The sequence below is a fragment of the Nyctereutes procyonoides genome, unplaced genomic scaffold (assembly GCF_905146905.1).
Source record: "Nyctereutes procyonoides isolate TBG_1078 unplaced genomic scaffold, NYPRO_anot_genome, whole genome shotgun sequence".
In the NCBI taxonomy this organism is placed as follows: domain Eukaryota; kingdom Metazoa; phylum Chordata; class Mammalia; order Carnivora; family Canidae; genus Nyctereutes; species Nyctereutes procyonoides.
Genome location: NW_026575043.1, coordinates 13,855,758 through 13,878,632, shown reverse-complemented (window position 1 = coordinate 13,878,632; position 22,875 = coordinate 13,855,758). Strand labels below are relative to the sequence as shown.

The 22,875-nt window shown below is 44.6% G+C and overlaps 1 protein-coding gene across 5 annotated transcripts in view; it reads left to right on the top strand.

The window, feature by feature from the left end:
• Window positions 1-22,875, top strand: part of PHACTR1 (phosphatase and actin regulator 1) — a 549,001-nt gene that overhangs the window by 292,181 nt on the left and 233,945 nt on the right. Inside the window, exon 1 of one of the 5 annotated variants that reach the window (XM_055323080.1) lies at window positions 5,823-6,069. The exons of the other annotated variants lie outside the window; for them this stretch is intronic. Coding sequence (XP_055179055.1) covers window positions 5,823-6,069 — 247 coding nt within the window. Of the gene's footprint in view, window positions 1-5,822; window positions 6,070-22,875 lie in introns of those variants that run through there. 5 annotated transcript variants of the gene reach the window in all.

Here is a 22,875-nt window from a genome sequence, read left to right as displayed (position 1 = left end):
ATAAAAAAGCCTGGAAGCTGTATTCCCTTCTTAATGAAAGTCTACTTCCATTCCATTCCATACTTCCATCCCAGCATCTGCAAACACAGGAACACACACACACACACACAGGAGTGGCAGTAGTGGAGCACAGTTCTATGTCGTAACCGCTTAGAAGTCATTTTTAACACTGTTCTTAAGTTTGTATTTTGTAGATGAGCTTATGGTTCTGGTTTTAACATGGGACACATTTAGATCAAACTTAGAACAAAATGGCTATGTTTCTGAAATTAGAAATATAACATACTGCTAATATTTAGAGAGTGGATTTTCTATGGCTGCTGTCACAAATTACCACAAAGTTGGTGGCTTAAAACAACAGATCCTTATCCTCCCACGGTTCTGGGGGCTATAAGTCCAAATTTAAGGTATGGGCTGGGCCATGACCCACCCCCCCCACAGAAGTTCTTTGGGAGATTCCACTCCTTGCCTTCATCTAGCTTCTAGTGACTGTGGCATTTCTTGTGGCTACCCCACTCCAGACTCTGACCTCAGTTTTTACATTGCCTTTTCCTCTCCTACCTGTGTCTCCTTGTCACCGTGTGTCTCTCTTCGGTGTGTCTTTCATGAGGACACTTGTCATTGGATTCAGGGCCCACCAAGATAATCCAGGATGATCTTTTCAAGATCCTTAACTTCCAGGGCACCTGGGTGGCTCTGTTGATTAAGTGTCTGACTCTTGATTTCAGCTCAGGTCCTGATCTCAGGGCTGTGAGATGGAACCCTGTGTCGGGTTCTGCACTGAGTGTGGAGCCTGTTTAAGATTCTCTCTCCCTCTCTTCTCTGCCCACCCCCAACTTGAACACACATGCTCTTTTTAAAAAAAAAAAATAATAATAATTTATTTATTAATTCATGAGAGACATAGAGAGAAAGAGACAGCAGAGACACAGGCAGAGGGAGGAGCAGGCTCCATGCAGGGAGCCTGATGTGGTGATGTGGGACTCGATCCTGGGTCTCCAGGATCACACCCTGGGCCAAAGGCAGGTGTTAAACCACTGAGCCACCCAGGGATCCCCCACATGCTCGCTCTCTCTTAAAAAAAAAAAAAAAGCCTTAACCTCATTACCTCTGTAAAGAACCTTTTTCCAAATAAAGACATATTCATGTATTCCAGGGATTTGACATGGATATATACCTTTTGGAGGGCCACCATTCAGTTTGCTTCAGGGATGCTAGGAAAAGAAAGCAGACAGTTCCCTAGCTGGCTTAGTTGGTAGAGCTAAGACTTTTGATCTCGGAGTTGTAAGTTCAAGCCTCATGTTGGGTATAGAGATTACATAAAAATAAATATAAAAAAAAGACGGGGGGGAATGTAATGGGTCGCTTGAGTATAAATTGAAGAGAAAAATGGTGAGGAAGAAAAAAATTTAATCTTTCTGTGCATCAAATATGTGTAGTGATATTTGCTTAAGCTCATGTCTCTTTGAATGGTTCCACTGCTTTGCCTTCTTTTGACATTAATATTTTGTATTTCTAGTCTATCTTTCTCATAAGAGTTAAAGCACTTTGTGAGTATTTCCAAATTTCTATTCTTTGATTTTAACTTCTGTTAAGCCTAATAACTGTTGAGCTTTAAAAGGAGGTTGGCCAGAGACAAGCAGAAAGCACAACAAAATCTGAGCTCCAAGTTGATCACACTCGGTTTCTCACATTTGACCTTGGGGAATTTTAAGGTTTATAGTTACCTTCATGTCATCATAATGGTGGTATCTTCTAGAAAGCCCAATTTTCACACGCTGCCTTTCTGGGTATAACACTCCTGTCGGGCTAAGAATCATCATAGATCCCCACCTACCTACCCCATCACCATGAATTCCACTTAGCCTGTGACCTTGCAGGTTCTCCACACGGCCACCACCTCTGCCACCACCCCTCTACCCCCCAATACCTCAAGCTGACTTTCCCAGGGAAGTCTTGCTTCACCCGCTCCATCTTTTCCACATTATTCTGCAGAATTCCCTTTTCACATGGCTCCCACTCAGATATTAAATGCCTATTTCTTCCTGGCTGCTCTGAGCTATAAATTTGCACATGTTTCAGCTGGGTGGGTTCTGTTTCTCTTTCTAAAATATTTTATTTATTTATTTGTTTGTTTGTTTGTTTATTTATTTATTGAGAGAGAGAGAGGAGAGGGGCAGAAGAAGAAAGAGAATCTCAAGCAGACTTCCCACTGAGTGCAGAGCCCTGACTCGGGGCTTGATCACACGACCTTGAGGTCATGACTGGAGCTGAAATCAAGAGTTAGCCACTTAATTGACTGAGCCATCTGGGCGCCCCAGTCCTCTTGTTCTTATAGGTCCTTCATTGAGTGCATCTTCTCTCCTATTAAATTTTAAGCTCTGTGAGATCAGGGGTCCTGTTATTTACTTTGGAAGCAGAATGTATTCCACCGGTAGGCAATTAATAGTATTTTGGGGCCGGTGCCCCTGGGATGCTTCTCAAACCTTACTGTGCCTCCGAATCACCTGGAAGTCTTGCTAATATGCAGGTTCTGGAGTAGAGCTTGAGAGGCTGCATGTCCCCCCAAGCTCCCAGGTGATCAGGATTAGCTGTTTTGTGCAATTGAACTTTATGAGTAGAGGTCTTAGGGTCTCAAACAAGTTTCAAGGAGAGGATCTACAAGTTAAGTGTATCCTAAAGAAGAGATGGGACCAAGATTGCCATGTAGATAAGTGATGCTGAGAGGGACCGCAGGAGAGTTTTTCCCACTTGGATCATCTAAGTAAGAATCCCAAGCAAGTTCCATGGGCCCTGCGTTGAGAACCTCTGTTTTAGGTGGCATAATGTTCTGCACTGTCTTTCCTTTCAATGTTTCCCTCCTTCCTTGTCCTTTTTTTTTTTTAAAGATTTTATTTATTTATTCATGAGAGACACACAGAGAGAGAGAGAGGCAGAGACACAGGCAGAGGGAGAAGCAGGCTCCATGCAGGGAGCCTGACCTGGGACTCGATCCTGGATTTCCAGGATCACACCCTGGGCTGAAGGCGGTGTTAAACCGCTGAGCCACTGGGCTGCCCCCCTCCTTCCTTTTCAAATTAAAAAATCCCACAAAAAAAGTTTTTTCTCGAGAATGCTCTCAGATGACAGGTTTCTTTCATTATCCACGCAGGGAGATGATTATTCATAGCCACAATAACGCTGGGCCATAATTGCAAGGATCATAATTAACAGGTGTGTCTTCTGGGATGACACAAACCCAGACTCCATATAAGGTTTCTTGTGGCCTTGGGAGCTATAGGGACATTATAGTAATGGGTCTCAGAGGAAGGCTTTGCTGAAGTAGCATTCAAGGTAGATAGGGCTTCTCAGCTTCCCAGCTCCGCCTGAGATGCTAAAATCCCGACGTCCTCTAAGACCAGCATGGTCTAACAGAACTTTTAGGGATGATGGAAATGTTCTGCCCTGTGCACTAATACAGTAGCCACTGGGTACATGTGTCTATGGGGCATGTGACTGGTGACTGGTACAACCAGGGGAGTGAGATTTAATTTTATTTAATTTTAATCAATTTAAGTATAAACAGCCACAGGTGGCCAGTTAGAAGCTGCAAACTTGAGAAAAGCAGTTTAAGGAGATGGATCACCAACGAAAGGAATAGCACTCAGAGGTCTACCTTAGTCTTTTTAATTTGAATAAAGAGCCCCCATAACTGCGGGGCATCGCCTTTAATATTTGAGCCCAAGCTGGTGGTTGTGTCTCTGTGCTACGCTGCCTGGCCAATTAAAATAGAGGCCCCCAGAGCCTGTAGGTCTGGTTTAGTGTTCAGTGAGCGCATAAAAGATTGCAATGGGCTTAGGACCGTATGGGGTTTATGCAGGTCTCCTGTTCTGACCTGTGAGGCATGCAGCATGGGAAAGGCGTGCAATTTTAAAAAGCCATTTAAGAAGAGATGTGTCTTTTTTTCTTTTCTTTTCCTTTCTTTTCTTTTCTTTTTTTTTTCTTTTCTTTTTTCTTTCTTCCAGGAGGTAGTTAAGTGAAATGGTTTGGGAGAGGGATCTGAGCATTTGAAAAAGAGGGTAATGAATGTTTTCCTATACCACAGTGTGGTAAATTCTATCATACACTCCACCAGCATAAGGAACGGGGCCTCTGCTATAAGATAAGGCTTATAATTAGCCAGGGACCGAGTGACATGAATCTGACATGAGACGATACAAGTGAGATTTGCCTGCGGCTGGTTTGGCTGGTAACCTAGGTGAGAAGGGGGGGTCCCTAAAGGCCCAATGGACACCAGGAGAGACTGATGTCATTAAAGGGCACTGGACACTTGAGGCCCCTAACCACTCAATGAAGAAAAAACTGAATGTGCTGATTTCTTCAGAATATTTTGCAGTTGAGAAGTGGTATCAATGATGGAGCAGTACAATTGCAATGATCAGAAGCTTATTATAACACAATAATTTAATATCCCCAGGGGAGTGCTGACACTTTTACCTGGGAGGGGAACCCTACGTGCAGTTTGCCCCGTTGGAGGAGAGACAAGCAGTGACTTGCACTTCATGGAAGAATCAGTCACAGGATATTATGACATTAACTTTAGGGAAGTTCCTAGAAACAATAGCAGTGATAGTGCATCCTTTAACACTATTTTAGTGGGCTAGGACAAAAAAAGAGAAAGGTCGTGGCTCATAAGGAATGAGGTGTGGTGGGAAGACAGAGGCTGGATTTATACACCCCTGGCTGTAAGCACCTGTTTTCACCACTTATGCTTTGCATCAAGATCACCCCAAGGGAGCTTGTTAACGCTACAGATTCCCGGTCCTACACTTACCCTCTAAACCAGAATCCCAGTGCTTTGGTTCCCCCCACCACCACCCCTATTTTTTAAATAAGCACCCACGGTGGTTAGGATTTGAGGCTTCTCCAAGCCTTAGTTCTCTGAAAGGTGATGTAGGATTCGCAATACTTGAGTCCAGACTACTGTAATAGAGTGTGACTTTTTTTTTTTTTTAAAGTGCACAACAACAACAACAAAAAGGGCTCAGCTTGTAGCTGTTATTACCCTGGGTCTGCCTTACTTAAGGCACTGTTCTGTCTTTGGAGATCTCAGTAGATGTCATTCGCCTGGCTGAGCCTTAGCCACTGTGCTCAGACAGCTGGGGAACCTTCAGCCACGATAGCTGGGATCCCAGAGCCGCAAGTTGTTGTTCCTGAGGATTGATAAAAGCAGCCTTTTCTCTCTGTTCCTTGTTCTTCTTAAGTTTTAAGGACACCGGTGGAGGAAGCAGGAAGCGCCCCCCCCCCCCCCGGTTCTCCTCCCTGAAGGTGGGGGAGTTTCTACAGAGGGTGACAAGATCAGTTGTGTCCTAACAGGTTGCCAGGTGCAGGGAAAAGTGCAGGGGTGTGGGCAGGACCCCCCAGGGGAGGGTCCTGGGCTCTGGCCCCCAGGGAGGCGCGGGCACCAGCAGGGCTCGAGCGCAGCAGCCGCCTTCGGTGTGGCACATCCTGCTTTCGTTTGGCAGAGGGCGGCTGGAAGGAAAGGGGGAGGAGGGGGAGGCTGGCATCGCGCCCCGGAGCTCGGGAGAGTGAGGGTGCAAGTCGCCGGGGCTGGGATTTGCGGAGGGTGGGGCTGCCCGCGGGAGGCGGTGCCCGCGAGGCCGCGTCCCAGGTGGGACCCGGGGCGCCTCCCGGAACCCTCCTGCGGCCGCGGGGCTCCCACTGGCTCGGCGGCGAGGTCGAGCCCCTCTCGGCGGCGGGCGCGATGCCGTAGGGACGCGGGTGCAGGGGGCCGGGGGCGCCCGGGGGCCGCGGCGGGGAGGGGGGCGGGGCGCCGGGGCCGGATGGCCGAGCCCACGCGCGCCGCGGAGCCGGGGAGGTTCGCGCCCCGCTCGCCGCGCTGCAGGGAGGGCGCGGTGCCAGCCGCGAGCGCCCGGAGACCCAGAAAGAAAGCTTTTTATTTGCTGAAGATGAAGCCCCTGAAGGAGCCCGCCCCCAACAACAACGTGTCCTTTGTGATCCATTGTCAACTAGGCAAGGAGATCAAACACATTTGCAGCAACTGCAGCCGGGGGGAGGACGCCCGGGACGGTGAGTGCCGGGGCCCGACGGGGCGGCGGCGAGCGCTGGGGCGGGGGGGGGGGGGGGCAGGGCCCAGTTTGGGGGCGCAGCCGGCGTGTCTGCCTGGAGAACTGCGGAGCGCTTGGCGGAGCGCTGCCCTGACCCGAGCCGGACCGCAGCCGAGCACAGACACCGATGGATGGATGGATGCATGGATGGATGCATGGATGTCTTTGCTCCTTCCAGGGAGGGGTTTGCAACAGTTAAATGGGAAGCTCTGGGATTTTCTCCCGCGAAGGTGGGGTTTGGGGGTGATGGGTGGTTGTCAGGGGGGTAGCATCACTCGCCTTAGAAAGCTGGTGACACCTGCTCGCCTAGCTTTCCGGGTTTCTTAGCTCTTCTCGCTCGCATCCTTGCATTAGGATAGGGCTCTGCTGGGCTGCGTTACAGATGTGCGGCTCGGGTGGGTGCACTTTGGGGAGGCGGTTCGGCCTCGGCCCCGGCGCCCCGGAGACTTGTGGAGTTGGTGAATGATGTCTGTTTGGAGTAAAACATGGCTGTGATTTTTTTTTGGGGGGGGGGGGCAGGGGGAAGCGGGGGAGCGCACGCAGCTGCTGCCCCTCCTGGAATGGTGCCTAATGGGCCCAAATGTGGGAGGTGGGGGAGGGGCTTGCAGCGGCTTCTCCCAGGTGAGCCTGGGCGTGTGTGAACCCCGGAGCTCCCCCCACCCACCCCGCCCCCAGATCGGATCTGAAGGGAGGTGGTGACAGGGCGCCGGGCTGCCGGCCACTCTGGGCTCAAGGAGCCAAGACCGGGGAGGGACCGCTCGGCGCGGTCCAGGCTGAAGCCTCTGCAGATGTGGAGGCGCCGGTGCATTTCGCCGGAGCCTCCGGGCGGCTCCGAAGCAGCTCCCACAGCCCACTCGCGAGGGCCACTGAAGGTCGCAGAAAAGTTTCAGGCAGCAGATTTTGCAGAGAAAGCATCAGCTCCCGGCCAGCCGGAAGCTCCTGGCTCCAGCACTCACCTGCTCCTGGCCTGGCTGACACTCACACCTGCTCCGGCAGGCAGCCTTTCCTACCAACCAGGCGGGTTGAGCTTGTTCCCTTTGGAAGAACAGATCTTGCTTAGGATCCCTCTATTCACTGTCTGCCTCTGAAGTGCAGAGTAATGAAGTGACTGTGGCTTGGCTAATGTCTTCGCAAAATTAGAGTCCTGCCCGCGTAATTATACTTTTCTTTGATTAAACTGTGAGAGAGGCTCTGGAGGATGACACTAGGCATCCAGGAGGAAAACTGGAGCCACAGTCGAGCACACCAGTGCTGCTCCTGCTCCATGTGGGGGAGGACATCCTTTTATGAGAAGCGCACGCTACCCAGCATGTGTTGGGTTCTTTGGTTACTGTATAAACTGATGACACTTCTGGAATATAAATGGATGAACAGAATGATGCAAAGCCAGACTTTTACCATATACTGTAACAGAGCATGGGATGCGGGCTAAAATTGTTAAGATATTAATTTGACAGAGGACAGGGCAGGAGAGGGGGAAGCAGGCTCCCCACTGAGCAGGGAGCCCAAGGTGAGACTCTCTCCCAGGACCCTGAGATCATGACCTGAGCGGAAGGCAGACCCTTACCAACTGAGCCACCCAGGCGTCCCTACAATATTTATTAATGAATCACTCTGTTGACCGAATTGCTCCCCAAATTGGCTGCTTCCACAAGCTTGGGGATTTATTTAAATTAAGCCTTGTAAATGTTGCTCCAGTAGGGAAAGGTCTATTTCTGCACTCAAGATGTGTGGTTACATACGTAGTTAAACACGCTGTCATGGGTAAACGTGTCGGAGCACATGGTCAGCGGCGGCAGGCGTGTATTTTAGCCTATAGCACAGATCTCTGCTTGTAACCTGCATCATCTCTACGGCCCCAGATGCTCTGGAATGTCTTAAGGAGCTACCCATGGATGTTGGCCTATCTTCTGATACGACTAAAGTATTTAATTCAAGGGGAGACCTCGTACGGTGGTGCCCACACTGCTAATCCTGCCTTCCTCGTGTGCGGTGCGCTCCCTTTAGTCTGTAAAATAGAATGAGGTCAAGTGTTTAACCCTTCTACTTTTACTGCCAGAGCCCAAAGCTGTACCGTCAAAGGAAAGGAAGTTCAAATTCCCCTTCCTGCAAAGATTAACCTTGCCTGATGGTTTGTCAGGAGTGAATGTTCTGTTAGATAAGTTCTCCGGACGCTATTTTCAATTTGACTTCTCTTTTCTGTATGCCAGGAGAGCCAGCTACTTGGAAGGAAATGTGTAGTGAAGATTGTAGACACGCAGGCAGATTTGGTAGGGCTCCATAGAGGAGGAGGCTTCTTGCTTTGTGTTCAGCACCATAAATGTGTCTGGTTTCTCACTCAGCACTGAAGAGGCCATTTAGTGGCAACCAAGGAAAATTCTGGTCCAGCTGGAAAGCCTTCACTTGAGATTTTACATTAGCAGAATTTTACAGAGGCCTTGCCCACTCTGTCTCTTTCAATTTCTTTATATATAAAGATAGCAGTTATTTTAAACAGATTTAAAAGCAAATTTTAGTAACTTGCAGTTTAAAGGCAACCCATAACTAAAAGTATTTGGCTAATAGAGAACACACTTTAAAAGGAAAAAAGTATTCCTAGCTAGTTGAACATTTATTAAAGGTGAAATTGCATTTTAGCAATTGCCATTTTACTTAAGAGTGTAAAAAAAAAAAAAAGTTCCTGGTATCCACTAGCTAGTATTAAAGATGCTTTGCTGACCTTACTTCAAGTAATCATCTGTTTTGAAAAAGTTGGAGAATACAATTCACCATTAATGCTCAAAGATAGGTTTGCTTCTTTCATTTTTGCTGTTTTGGTTACAATACTGAAGCCATTTTCAGATAAAGAAACAAGCTTCCATAGCATTTTGGTGCTAATGGCCAAATACACAGAGCACGTACAGGGTAGAATAAAGATTCAGACCCCTATCTTTGAAATCAGGGTGCTCTCTACTATGCCATCAAACTGTTTTTTTCTTAAAGTGTCACCCACACTGAATGTAGAAAGTTAGGTACTATGGTGGGTGTATGCATGTGTGATAGACAGGTGCAGTCTTTTTTTTTTTTTAAGATTTTATTTATTCATGAGAGACGCAGAGAGAGACATAGGCAGAGGGAGAGAAGCAGACTTACTGCAAGGAGCCTGATGTGAGACTCGATCCCTAGACCCCAGGATTACGACCTGAGCCAAAGGCAGACACTCAACCATTGAGCCACCGAGGTGCCATCTTAATAGACCAGGTTTATTGGGATATGGAATTAGAAGGAATTACAGAATTTTTTAGTACACTTAAATGTTTTTTAAAAGATTTTTTATTTGCTTATTCATGAGAGACACACAGAGAGAGGCAGAGACCCAGGCAGAGGGAGAAGCAGGCTCCATGCAGGGAGCCCGATGTGGGACTCAATCTCAGAACTCCAGGATCACGCCCTGGGCCAACAGCAGATGCTCAACCGCTGAGCCACCCAGGCGTCCCTCACTTAAATTTCTTTTATCTGCCTTATCTACCTGACAGAGAAGCTGGAACTGGGGAGGAACAGAGGGAGAAAAACTTTTAGCCAAGTGAATTAGAAGTAATGTACATTGTATGGCCACAAGAAATATGGCTAAATCATCACTGGACTTACATTGGTAGTCAATACAAGAATATGATTTAGTTTACAAGTAAAAGATCAACTTCAGGGAGAAATCTATCCCACAAGGCAAGGGATTTCTGGAATATAATTTTACACATATTTTCTATTCTCATTTGAATTCCTTTTAAGTCTATTAAGAGTGAAGGATTATCACAGGAATTACAACATCATTAATCATTCCTAGGATGTCATTTCAAGTAAATTTAATAGAAACAAGACATTTTAACATTTTAAACACTTTAGAAATATTTTAAACAGATTTAAATGCAAATTTCAGTAACTTGCAGTTTAAAGGCATACTTTACAAGTAATCAAATGATAGATTTAGAAAGAAGATCTATTGATCACAGCTGCTACTCAATGCGTTTCACGTGTGATTAATCAATATTTCAAGGTGGCCTTCGTTTTACTAAATATAATTTCTGTTCAAATATTCATACAGAGATTCCCGAATCCATTGACTCACTAGACACATTTCCAAATTTCGTCTGAGGGATTGCAAATACCGTGTTTTCTCGTGAATTCTAATACAAGCTTTTAAAGTGACAATAATTTGTCATGGTACTTCCCGTTAATGGCTACAGGGTTCATTCTGCAAGACAGCCTTCTGGAAGAGAACACCTTTTGGGTTTCTGTGGGTCAAATCCTTCATTTTGCAGAAGAGAAGATTGAGGTGCATCATGATTATGTGAGCAGTCCTTCATGCCCCAACCACCACGTGGTGTCAGGGCTAACGGACCCTGTTCCTTCATGAAGGAAGTAGTTCCCAGTAGCAGTCTATGACTGGTTACTGGCTACTCCACTCACTAGCTGAGTGACTGCAGAATACGACAGTAGTAACTTCTGTATGGAATTGTGTGGATTAAATGAGATAATTGGTACAAAGTGTGTAGTGTGGTGCCCAGCAAGAGAAAGTGTTCGAGAAATGCTAGCTGTGATTATCATCATTTGTATTATTATTACCAAGTCCAGTTGTGTCTTGGGTTTTTCCTCCTGTTCTCCTGTGCTGCTTGGCCTCTTCCTTGAATTGGGTCCAAAGTGGAACCACCCATTTCTACCCTCTATTTAACAGGGCAAACCTACATTTTTAGTAAGGCAAGTGAAAGTGAGACTGCAGAAGGGCCTCTTCAGCACTGCACAAGTCAACAGTATTTTGTTATTATTGTTGTTGTAGTCGTTTTAAAGCTTTAATGGTGGGGTGCCTGGGTGGCTGAGTCGGTTAAGCCTCTGCCTTCAGCTCAGGTCATGATCCCAGGGTACTGGGATCAAGCCCCACGTTGGGCTCCCTGCTCAGTGAGGAGCCTGCTTCCCCTCTCCCTCTGCCTGCAACTCTGCTTGTGTTCTCTCTCTGTCTCTCCCTCTCTCTCTCTCTTTCTCTCACGCTCTCTTTCTGTCAAATAAATAAATAAAATCTTTAAAAAATAAATAAAGCTTTAATGTCATGACCAGTATGTTCTTTATTTAAAAAATAAAGTTTTAATGTCATGACCAGTAAAAGGGCTCGTGTAGATCTAAATTTACAATGACTAGGCATTTTGTGGTCCATTGAATAATCCAAAAAATGGTCAAGAGGAGATCCAGTTGTTTCTCTGGGAGGAAGGCCAAGAGCTGAAGGAAGTAGTAGCTAGAGAATTTTATCGGCAGGGGCCTGATGGACCCCTCAGTCTAAGGGACAGCTCTGGAAGACTTGGGGATACAGGTTGGAAACTGCTTCCATGAGGTCAGGAGAGCCTAGGAAGCGCTCTGACTTGAGTGGAGTGTAGAGGTTGTGTGTAACCCATGTGACCCTGAGAAGAAAGCACCTGTTGCAGCAGTAGGGAGAAGAGGTATGGAAGGGCTCAGCAGGATGTTGGGACTAGTGTACAGAGCTGGAAATCCTAAAGCAGTTGGGCTCTTACATTCTGTTAGAGTATCCTGTACTCAAACAATGGAGTTGTTGACTCATTCTCTTACAATTGTTTATCAAATCAGCAGCTTGAGTGTGTAGGGTCCCCTCGGCTTAGGCTTAGGGGTAGATATCAACAGGTACAACAGCCCATTGTTACCCTCAAACAGTCTGAACTCTAGTGAGAGCAGCAGGAGGTAAACTGCTGAATCACCAGAGGAAGCCTTTAACTGTGTGAGTAAAGCAGGAGGGCTTCCTAGAGGAGGTGATATTTGAAATGGGACATAACAGAGGGGTCCTTTCAGGAAGGGAAAAAAACCACACACAAGCGATCGAAGCTGTCAGAGAACATAGCTTGTTCGGGAAAGGGGAGAAGTTTAGTGGGTAGAATTTGTGAAACGTCAAGGGGCGGGTGGAAATGACTTGACTTAGTTTGGAAATATATGTTGGGGAAATTCATTTTCTTCTGGCAATATGTTTGTGAAACATCTTTTATGTGCCATGTCCAGTATTAGGAATATAAAAATCAGTAAGACCTTATGGTCTCTGCCCTCAGATACCTAATGAAGCAGTAGGGGGAGAGAGGTAGACAAATGTGCATGCAGAAGTTTTAAAAATGTTTGAGAGAGAAAGGTATTGTTTTAGGGGCAGAAAGTGGAGCGTGGTCAGTCCCACCTTGGGTATGAGGGAGGTCAGGAAAATTCTGGTACAGTTTATGGAGTTTGGATTCCATCACTGGAATCCAGGATTACTGAGGGCTGCATGGGACTTTTTTGTTTGCTTTAAAGAGTCTATCTATTTATCTCTCTTTATCTACTTATATATCCATTTAATTATCTACTTATTTATCTGTTTATCTATCTATCTAGAGTAAATGCAAGCAGGGGGAGAGAGAGAATCTCAAGCAGACTCCACACTAACCACAGAGCCAGACTCAGGGCTCAATCCCACAACCCTGAGATCATGAACCGGAGCTGAAACCAAGGGTCAGATACTTAATCTGCTGAGCCACCCAGGTGCCTCTGCACAGGAGTTTTTAAGCAGAGGTGGTGTGACCGAGTTACCTTTCTAAAACTATCATATGGAGAATTGTACACAAACACCGAAATAGAAAAGGATAACAGGCCCCTCTGAATTTATCATCCCCATTGCCCCACTCCTGTGTTATGCCGAAGCACATACGAGTGGGTTTTTATGATGCTGTTGCTGGCAGTGCCTAGGCAAGGACCAGACAAGAGAAAGGGCCCTAATGCCACAGCCACTCATAGTTCCGGACTTTGAGCAGTAACAATGTCAAAAGACCAAGATTCTGTGATTCTGTTACAGATTCCTAAAAAGCCCCAGGAACACCAGCAATTCAAAGTCCATTGGCCTTATTTTTAGCAAAGCTTGGAACTTATATGTGATTTTCCTAATAATTTCCCCTTCCATTTTAATATCTTCTGATGCTTTACAGATGACATCTATAAATATTCACTCCGTTTAGGAGAAGAGAGGCTAAAAATATTTGTAAAATCTATAGCCTGAAATATACCCACGTGTCTAAAGGAGATAAAAAGGATTAATGCAGAAGATAAATACGTAAAACTGTATTGGTGGGGGGAGGGCTCAATACTTGTTTACTAGCCCCAAACATTCATTTCTGCAGGTTGCTAATTCACGTGAATGGTAAAAACTTCTAGGGCTTCAGTAGGTTTTGGTTTGGTTTTATTGAGAGAGCAAACATGTGTGTACCAGTGGGGAAGGGGCAGAGAGAGAGAATCTTAAGCAGGCTCCTTGGTTGGTGTAGAACCCAACACAGGGCTCGATCACACAACCATGGGACCATGACCTGTGCTAAAATCAAGAGTCAGTCACTTAACCCACTGAGCCACCCCGGCGCCCCACGTGTTCAGAGTTTTAAGCCCTGTCTGAAAGGAGGGGGCATGATGAGCCAGTTAGGAGTTGCCTCTGATGGCTCCAAGCTCTGTGCCAACTAGGCTTTGTGATGAAATCATTTTTGCAGTCAGAGGGCCTGGGGGCAGAGAAGGGATGAGCTTCCCTTCAACCAGAAGGTCAATAGGGGAGAAACAGCCAAAGGGGTGGAAGTTGCAGAGTTCTGGGTAAGGGAACAAGGAGCTAAGCAAGAATCCGGTAGTTGGGTTGGAAACAAATGAACAGTAGAGACAACTCAGCTGGAATGCTCGCCATAGACCAGCTGGAAGAAACCATGTGATGGTGGCTTTTGCAGCCATATTCTTTTCTACATCTGAGGCCAGAGGAAAGCTAGAACATGGAAATTCATGTATTCACATAACAGGCATTGATGGTGGCCGTGAACTTGACATGTGAAATAGGTAAGGGATGAGTTTCTGCTCTGGGGGAAACTTGCAAGGGTCGTTGCTATGTGGAAGTAGGCTAAGGATGCTACGGCACACAGGTGGGACATCGGCTTCTTGAGAGTGAAGGGCACCAACGTCATATGAAGGGAGATGGCACTTGAGCTGAATTGCGGTGGCTGAATAGCATTGGTCTGGCAGAGATGCCGAGGGAAAGAGTCTCTCCGGCAGGACCACGAGCAGAGACAGAAGAAAGGTTGAGAGGTCCAAGGAGAGGACATCAGTTGTAGACCGCTCAGGGCAAGGGGCTGTCTCACCTCTGCTCTTCACCGCTGTATCTCTAGTAGCTAGAACAGTGCGCAGATACGAGGCACTTAAAAATGTGTTCAACCTAAGAATATACATGTTAATTTATTAATTTTTGATCTATTCTATAAATATATATTTACTTACTCAAGTGACTGCAGGGACAGAAGTTTGCTATGACCAGAGTGGAGCATGCACACCTGGGGAGGTGAGACTGGACCTGGAAAAATGGGTAGAGGTCCATAATGAAGGGCTCTTGGCTACCATGCCAAGGAGCTGGGATATGTGCTGTGATGGGATGCAAGAGGTTTTGGAGGATTTTAACAGCTTAGAATTTGTTATTTTTCCTTTTATTTTTTTTTAAAGAGTGAGAAGTGGGGAGGGGCAGAAAGAGGAGAAGGAGGAGAGAGAATCTTAAGCAGGCTCTCTGCCCAGCATGGAGTCTGACTCAGGGCTTGATCTCAGGGTCCTGAGATCATGACCTGAGCTGAAGTCAAATCGGTTACTTAACCAACTGAGCTACCCAGGCACCCCTTAAAATTTTTTTTATATTTACTTTTTTAAAAATTTCAAGCCATAATTGACAAAACAATTGTAAGATATCTAAAGTGCATGTTGTGATGATGTGGTATATGTATACATTGTGAAGGGAGTTGCACCATCTAGTTAATTAATACATCATCACTCTCCGTATTTACCTTTGTTTTATGAGAACATTTAAGTTCTACTCTCCTTGGTAAATTTCAGTTTTTTACAGCACTAGGTTATCAACTGTGGTCACTGGTTTACATTAGCTCCCCAGACCTTATGGTCATCTTCTAGCTGAGAGTTAGTACCTTTTTACCAACCTCTCCTTATGCCCCTCCCTCCACCTGCAGTCCGTGGCTACCACTTTTCTGTTCTGTTTCTATCAATTTCACTTTTTAAATTTTTTTTATAAGATTGTATTTGTTCACTGGAGAGAGAGCACCCATGAGAGTAGGGAGAGGGGGAAGCAGACTCCCGGCTGAGCAGGGAGCCTGACTCAGGGCTCGATCTCAGGACCCCTGAGATCATGACCTGAGCCAAAGGCAGACACTTAACCTACTGAACCACACACAACTTTGCTTTTTAAAAAGCAAGTTGCTACCTAGAAGTGATCCCATGCAGTATTTGTCTTTCTTTGCCTGCTCTATTTCACTTAGCATATTGCTGTCAAGATATATGTATGTTGGGCAGCCCTGGTGGTGCAGCGGTTTGGCTCCGCCTGCAGCCCAGGGTGTGATCCTGGAGACCTGAGATCAAGTCCCACGTCGGGCTCCCTGCATGGAGCCTGCTTCTCCCTCTGCCTGTGTCTCTCCTTCTCTCTCTCTATGAATAAATAAATAAATAAATATTAAAAAAAAAGATATATGTATGTTGTTGCAAATGGCAGGGTATCCTTTCTCTTGGCTGCATAATAGTCCAATGTATATATACCACATCTTTATCCATTAATCCTTTGATAGACAGTTAGGTTGGTTCCACCCCATGGCTATCATGAATAATTCTGCAGGGAACATGAATGTGCAAATATCTCCTGAATATCCTGTCTATATTTTCTTTAGACATATACCCAGCAGTGGATAGCTGGATCATATGGTAATTCTATTTTTAATTTATTGAGGAACCTCCCTACTGTTTTTTCTGTAATAGCTGCGTAAGTTTAAATTCCCACCGACAGTACACAAGGGTTCTCTTTTCTCCAGATTCTCGCCAACACTTGTTACTTCTTTGCTTGCTTACTTAAGATAATAGCCATTCTAACAGGGGTGAGGTGTTCACTCATTATGGTTTGGGTTTGCGTTGTCCTAATAATGAGTGATGTATGTGGGTTTTTTTTAAAAAAGATTTTATTTATTTAATCATGAGAGACACAGGGAGAAAGGCAGAGACACAGGCAGAGGGAGAAGCAGGCTCCCTGAATGCAGCCCGATGCGGGACTCGATCCCAGGACCCCAGGATCACACCCTGAGCCAAAGGCAGACGCTCAACTGCTGACCCACCCAGGTGTCCCATAATGAGTGATGTTGAACACCTTCTTATGTACCCGTTGACCATTTGTAGTCTTCCTTGGAAAAATGTCTATTCAAATTCTCTGCCTATTTTTAAATTAGATTATTTGCTTTTTGGCCATTGAGTTGTATGAATTCTTATATATTTTGGATATTAACCCCTCATTGGATATATGATTTGCAAATATTTTCTCCCATTTCGTAGACTGACTTTTTGTTTAATTGATGGCTTCCTTTGCTGTGTAGAAGCTTTTTGTTTGTTTTGTTTTTCCTAGTTTGATATAGTCCCAATAGTTTATTTTCACTTGTTTTTTTGCTTTTGATGTTGAATCCAAAAAAAAAAAAAAAAATCACTGCCAAGATCCATGTCAAGGAACTATTTCTTATCTTTTCTTCTGGGAGTTTTATGGTTTTAGGACTTAGACTCAAGTCCTTAATGCATTTTTGAGTTAATTTTTGTGTGAGGTATAAGACTATGATCCAATTTCATCCTTTTGCATGTGGCTGTCCAGTTTTCTCAACACCATTTCTTGAAAAGATGAATACCTTCCTCTGTTGAATATTCTTGGCTCCTTTGTCATAATTAATTGACCATATATGTGGATTTTTTTCTGGGCTCACTATTCTGTTCTATTGATCTGTATATCTGCTTTTGTGCCAGTACCATACAGTTTTGATTACCATAGCTTTGTAATATAGTTTGAAACCAGGAAGTATGATCCCTCTTGCCATTTTTTTCTCTTGCTATTTTTTTTTTTGTTGTTGATTTTTACAGGTTTATTTATTTTAGAAACAGAGAGTGGGAGTAGAGGCAGAGAGGTGAGAGAGACACTCCTCAAGCAGATTCCCCACTGGGTGTGGAGCCCAACATGGGGCTTGATCCCAGGACCTTAAGATCATGACCTGAGCTGAAATCAAGAGTCAAGTGCTTAACTGACTGAGCCACCCAGGCACCTTGTCTCCTGCCATTTCTTTTTTTTCTTTTCTTTTCTTTTTTTTTTTTTTTTCTCCTGCCATTTCTTAAGAATGCTTTGGTTATTTGGTGTCTTTTGTGGTTCCATATAAATTTGAGGATTTTTTTTCCCATGTCTATGGAAGATGTTATTGGGGTTTCAGTTGCTTTATTGAGATGGAATCTGCACATTGTACAATTCGTCCATTTAAAGTGTATAATTCAGTGGGTCTTAGTATATTCACAGAGTTGTGTATCCATCACCAGAATGAATATTAGACCATTTCCATTACCAGAAAAAGAAACCCTGCCCACCCCATCTTCAAGCCTATCCCTGCAATCCTATCCTCCACTAACCACCAATATACAGTTTGTTTCTGTAGACTTCCCTAGTCTGTACATTTCATATAAATGGAATCCTGCAGTATTTGGCCCCGTGCCTGTCTTCTTTCACTTAGCATAATATTTTCAAGGTTTTTTTCGACAATGTAGTGTCGGTATTTCATTTCTCTCTATTGCTAAAACATTGTGTGAATGTGACACATTGTGCTTCTCCATTAAGTAGTTGATAGACGTTTAGGTCTCTACTTTTTGTCTATATTATGAATAATACGGCTGTGAGCATTCATGTGCAAGTTCTAGTGTAGATGTAATACTCATTTCTCCTGGGTGTGTACCTAGGAAAAGAATTGCTAGTTCATACAGTTATGCTGTTTAACCCTCTGAGAACTGTCAAGCTCTTTTTTCAAAGGGGCTGTACCTTGTACCTTCCCATGAGCAATGACTCTATGAAGGTCCCATTTCTCTATATCCTTTCTAATACTTGTTACCTGTGTTTTTTATTATAGCCTCCCTAGAGGATTTTTAAAAAAAGAAAACGAGAAGGTTCTGAGCTGGTGGTCAAGAAGAGAGTTAATGCAGTCCATTTAGGGAAGCCAATAAGATTTTTTTTTAAGAAAGCCTAGACACCTTACATGTATATATATTACACTTTGTAATTGGCACATGTTCTTTGCTTGTGATCATCACAACAACCTTTTCAGGTTGGAATTACTCTTTGAGAGTGTTAGAGAAGAGGGAACAGAGAACCAGAGCAAACACAGTTTCCTGCATGTCACAAGCTGTTGCTGCTGTACCCAGACTGTCCCTCTGGTGCCACCACCTCAGCCATGTCGGCTGCTTCTGAGATGTGAACCTCTGAGAAGAGACTAGTTATTTTGGTCAATGAAATTCAGCTTCTTAAAGTGATTAATTAAATGGGGAAATGATTCTATCAGGAAAATTTGGGCAAAAACCAACACCCATAGCCAACTGTCAATTCCTTGAAAAGGACAAGAAGAGATTATGTGGTGGAAAGTGTTTGCTTAGCATTAGGAAGTGTTGGGGATTGGGTCACCTTCATCCTGCGTTTCTTCCACTTGTAAAATGAATTTACTTCTCTTCTCTGAAGACATTGTTGAGATGCATGAAAACCCAGCTTGATCAGAGGTTGGTAAGCTTCTGCTCATGAGCCCTCTGCCTGTTTTTTTGTAAGGTTGAAAAGGTTTTATGATTTCAAAAGGCTGGCCAAAATCAAAGAAAGACTAATATTTATTTAGTGACACAGATACTTAGGTGAAATTCAAATGTTAGTGTTAATAAATAAAGTTTTATTGGCACACAGCCATGCACAATCATTTATGTACTGACCATGGCAGCAGCTGCAGAGCTGAGTACTTGCAACAGAGACCGGTAAAGCCTAAAGTATTTCTTCTCTGACTCTCATCGGAAAAAGTTTGCTGACCCCTCACTACATCAAAGTTCCTGTGATGAGAAGTTGCCACTCCTAAGCATCTCAGCACCATATCTGAATTAGAATCCAGGGGGACCCTATCATGTCTGTGACGCTCACCTGAACTGCACTTCTGGTCTTATCAAGGGCTACTTGACATTCTAGAGTGTCCAGAGGGACAGATTTAAAGTGAAAATCTGCCTAAAAAGAAACAACTTGTGGGAATTGGGTTTGTGGATTATCTTTGCTCCCCACCCCCACCCTGACCTTTGTGTGGGCTTCAGGCTGGCACATTTTACAAAGGGAATGGATTTCAAATCCCCACCTAAGAGCTCACCATCTTGACTCTCTATTATTGTTTCGGCTTGAACTTTAGAATAATCGCTTCTGCTATTTTGGCACATGGAGATTTGCCTCCACAGTAATTATTTTGCAACCCACAAAAGTAATTATAAAATCAAATAATTATCTTCTAAACAAGCTGTAACTGCAGCCATGGTTCTTTGGGGGGAGGGGACTTCCCATTCTTTAATTTTCATTTTTAGGGGTGCCACATTCTGCTTCCCTTATCCCCCCCTTACCTCTGTTCTTGTGTTATTTCCAGTACGATAACAATCTATAGTGAAGCAGCAGCTCCTTTTGATGGAAGCTCTTCAAAACAATAGCCCTGCTCCAAGATTATGAGTAGAAGGACAGAAGAGCAATCAAGAAAAGGGAAAAGCAGAGCCTGATTTAATTCTTCAGGTGATAGGAAATAAAATTGCAAAAGGGAAGATCAGCCTACCAGACTACATTACGGGTTGGCTTGAATTATTGAGAACTGCACTGTAGTGAGGCCTCCAGAAACTGAAGGTGTTCTCAGTAAGGGCTGGCACCAGTACTTCCTGGCACAAAGGGAGGAATGAAATCTGCCACACAGTTAGCGACCATCCGTCACTGACAGACTGGGCACAAATCAGAATTAGATTATTTCCTGAGAGATTTAAAAGTCTGTTTATGGGTGTTTGTCTGACATGTGCCGCAGACACTGTACATAACATATATGTATGTGTTTGGAAATTGGCACCTGTCTGATAAACTGAATTACTTGCCTATAATGAAACAGATCCTAGTGACCGAGACCATCACAGATCTGCTACACATTCAAGAATAGCCCTCTGCAAATGTCAGTAACTCACTAATTTATAACTTTCTTTGCCAGACCACTGAAAAAGTCAAACATGCCACAGCCGGGAACTCATCCCCAAATGAACACGTAGTGAACCTTTTTGGCTTGCCCAGAGTCCTACCTAATGTTGTCATATCCAGAATAAATAGTATGGTGCAGTTTCCCAACAGCCATGGTATGAATTATTCATGCACTATTAAGTAGCCTATGGTCAGAACACCACAACCCAAAGTAAAACTGAATACGAAAGATGAGATTTTAATATTTGCCGTTCAAAGAGCCTTTTGCGGTGGAAATAGAAATAATGGGGGGGGGGCACCTGGGTGGCTCAGTCAGTTAAGCATCCCTCTCAGTTTCAGCTCAGGTCTTGATCGAGAGCCCTGCATCAGGCTCTGCACTCAGTGGGGAGTCTGCTTCAAGATTCTCTACCCCTGCCCCGCCTCAAATAAATAAGTAAATCCTTAAAAAAAAAAAAAAAGAAGAAATGATGAGCTATAGACCCCACCTGTCCTTGCCCAGGGTCTTTGAGATTGAATTGTGAAGGCATATGTAGATTGCTTATGATGGGACCATAGAAATAGCTTGGAATACCTGGTGAAGGTAATAGCTTTGGGACTACATGTGTGGGTTAACTTTTCAAGTCTTTCTGGAAGGCAGGAGGGGGAACATTCAAAAAGGAATATCTGTATTCAAGAAATAAAAGACACAAAACATAATTAAGGAGAATAGAGATTCTTTGGAAGAAAACTTAGAAGTGTCTTGGAAGATCCCCATATATAAGCCAGATAAGGCGAGGGGGTTGCTCTGTGTGCCCTCCCATAGGGTCCTAGAATCCTAGAGATTTTTAGAACCACAGTTTAAATGTTGTTCTCTGCACTACTCCATTTAGGTGAGATACAATGTATTACAGAGTGATTATTGCATTTCTAGAATATAAACCTCACTTCCTAAGAGGAGATTACACCCTAAATTTTAATTCAGGGGAGACGATAAAACATCTAGGGCAGCTGTGATATAAATAATGTATAACCAAATAGGTAATAAGTGGGGGTGAGATGGGGGTGGGGGTGGTGTGTTTGTGAAAGAGCGAGAGCATGCTCCACATGCACACCCCAGGGTAGAGTTAGCTTTGGGAAAATGTACAAATTGACTGAAGAAGTACATCACATGTAAATGAGCAGGAATATAACATTCTTAGATTCAAATTATTTCAGTAGGAATGTTTAATCTCACACCAACATTAATAATCACCTTTTAAAAAAAGACAGCTGCTTAAAATAAGATTAGACTAAGCGCACAATCCCTTTCACTCCCTTCTTCACATTGTCTGATGGTCCTGAAACCCACCACTGGATTTATAAGCGAGGGTTGAGGACCAAGCCGGAGTGACATTTAGCATTTAAACCATAAGTGTGACAGATGGGTCAGTGTGTGTTACTGGTTAAAGTACATAATTCACTGTGAATGAAATGGCACAAATTTACTTTGAAACTATCCTAGCCTAAATTACAGTAGGATTGAACTGGGAGGATTTCCACCATGATTTTGGAAAGCAGACACGGCTTATTTTTATTGCAAAATCCTAAGAGTGCAATTCCTGGCAGTGTTTACCAGAGAGAAGGAATTAGCAGCCTCAAGGGGAGGGTTAGGAAAACAGAGCACCCTCTGGGAATCAGCTCCTGCATCTCCATTCCAATAGCCTCAGCAGAAAGCGGCCTCAGACAAGTCGTTGGGTCCCAACCTCTCCTTACCTTCTTGCAAAAGGAGGTGAAGGAGAGGAGGATCGTGCTTGTTTTTGCAGAGGGTCTCAAAGATATTCAGAAGGCATCTGAAACACTTTCAAAAATAAACACAGGGGTGTGTTGTGCATTTATATCCATGGTGCCAGCTTGGCTTTGCACATTCCCAGGGAGGAAGGAGATGCAGCATTTCTCTTTTCTCTTCTTCTCCTCTCTGTTCATTGGTGATGGTGGGTGAAAGAACAGAGGACCGACAGGCTGTGTGACCTGTAGGACTGGGCAAATGACTGCCGTCTTATTTCAAGGTGAAAGAGCAGAGGGGTCCCCTGAGCGAGGTGAACAGATGGCAGTATTGTTGCTGCTACACTGCTTCTGGCTGCGAGTGTCCCCCCACACACACCCCCAGCCTCAGCCGAGCCCTTTTCAGACTGTGCAGGTCACTCGAAAGAGCAGACTCCTGGAGGCTGATGTAGAGACCGAGTGCGTGCTGATGGCCAGTCCTCCTGCTCAAAAGAAAAGGGCTGCACGTTCTTCAGCAAGGGTGGGTGGGCTGAGGTCCTCTGGGAAGTACAGATCCTCTTTGGGATTCATAGTCCTCTGCTATTCAACTAAATCATAGAAGCCACAGAGTTTTTAAAAGGAATGACTGTGTCTATGACTTAGAGATCCAAGGTGTTGGAGTGGATTAGGGAGCAGTCTGGAAGTGGGTGGTAAAATTGGGGTACTTTGCACCTCCACCTTTGGTCTTGATTTGCTCCCTTCCTTTGCTTCCTTATAGGTATTCAGGGTCATAATATGTTGGGCTCCTCCCAAAACACAGAAGTTTAAATTCGCCTTACCACTTGTGGGAGAATAATTTTTTGCCAGGCGTCTAAATATGTTGAGATCTATGCTGTTATAACCAGTCCAAGGTAATAAAGCGGAAAAGACAAAATCTTCCATTTGGAAATATGGTCTGCC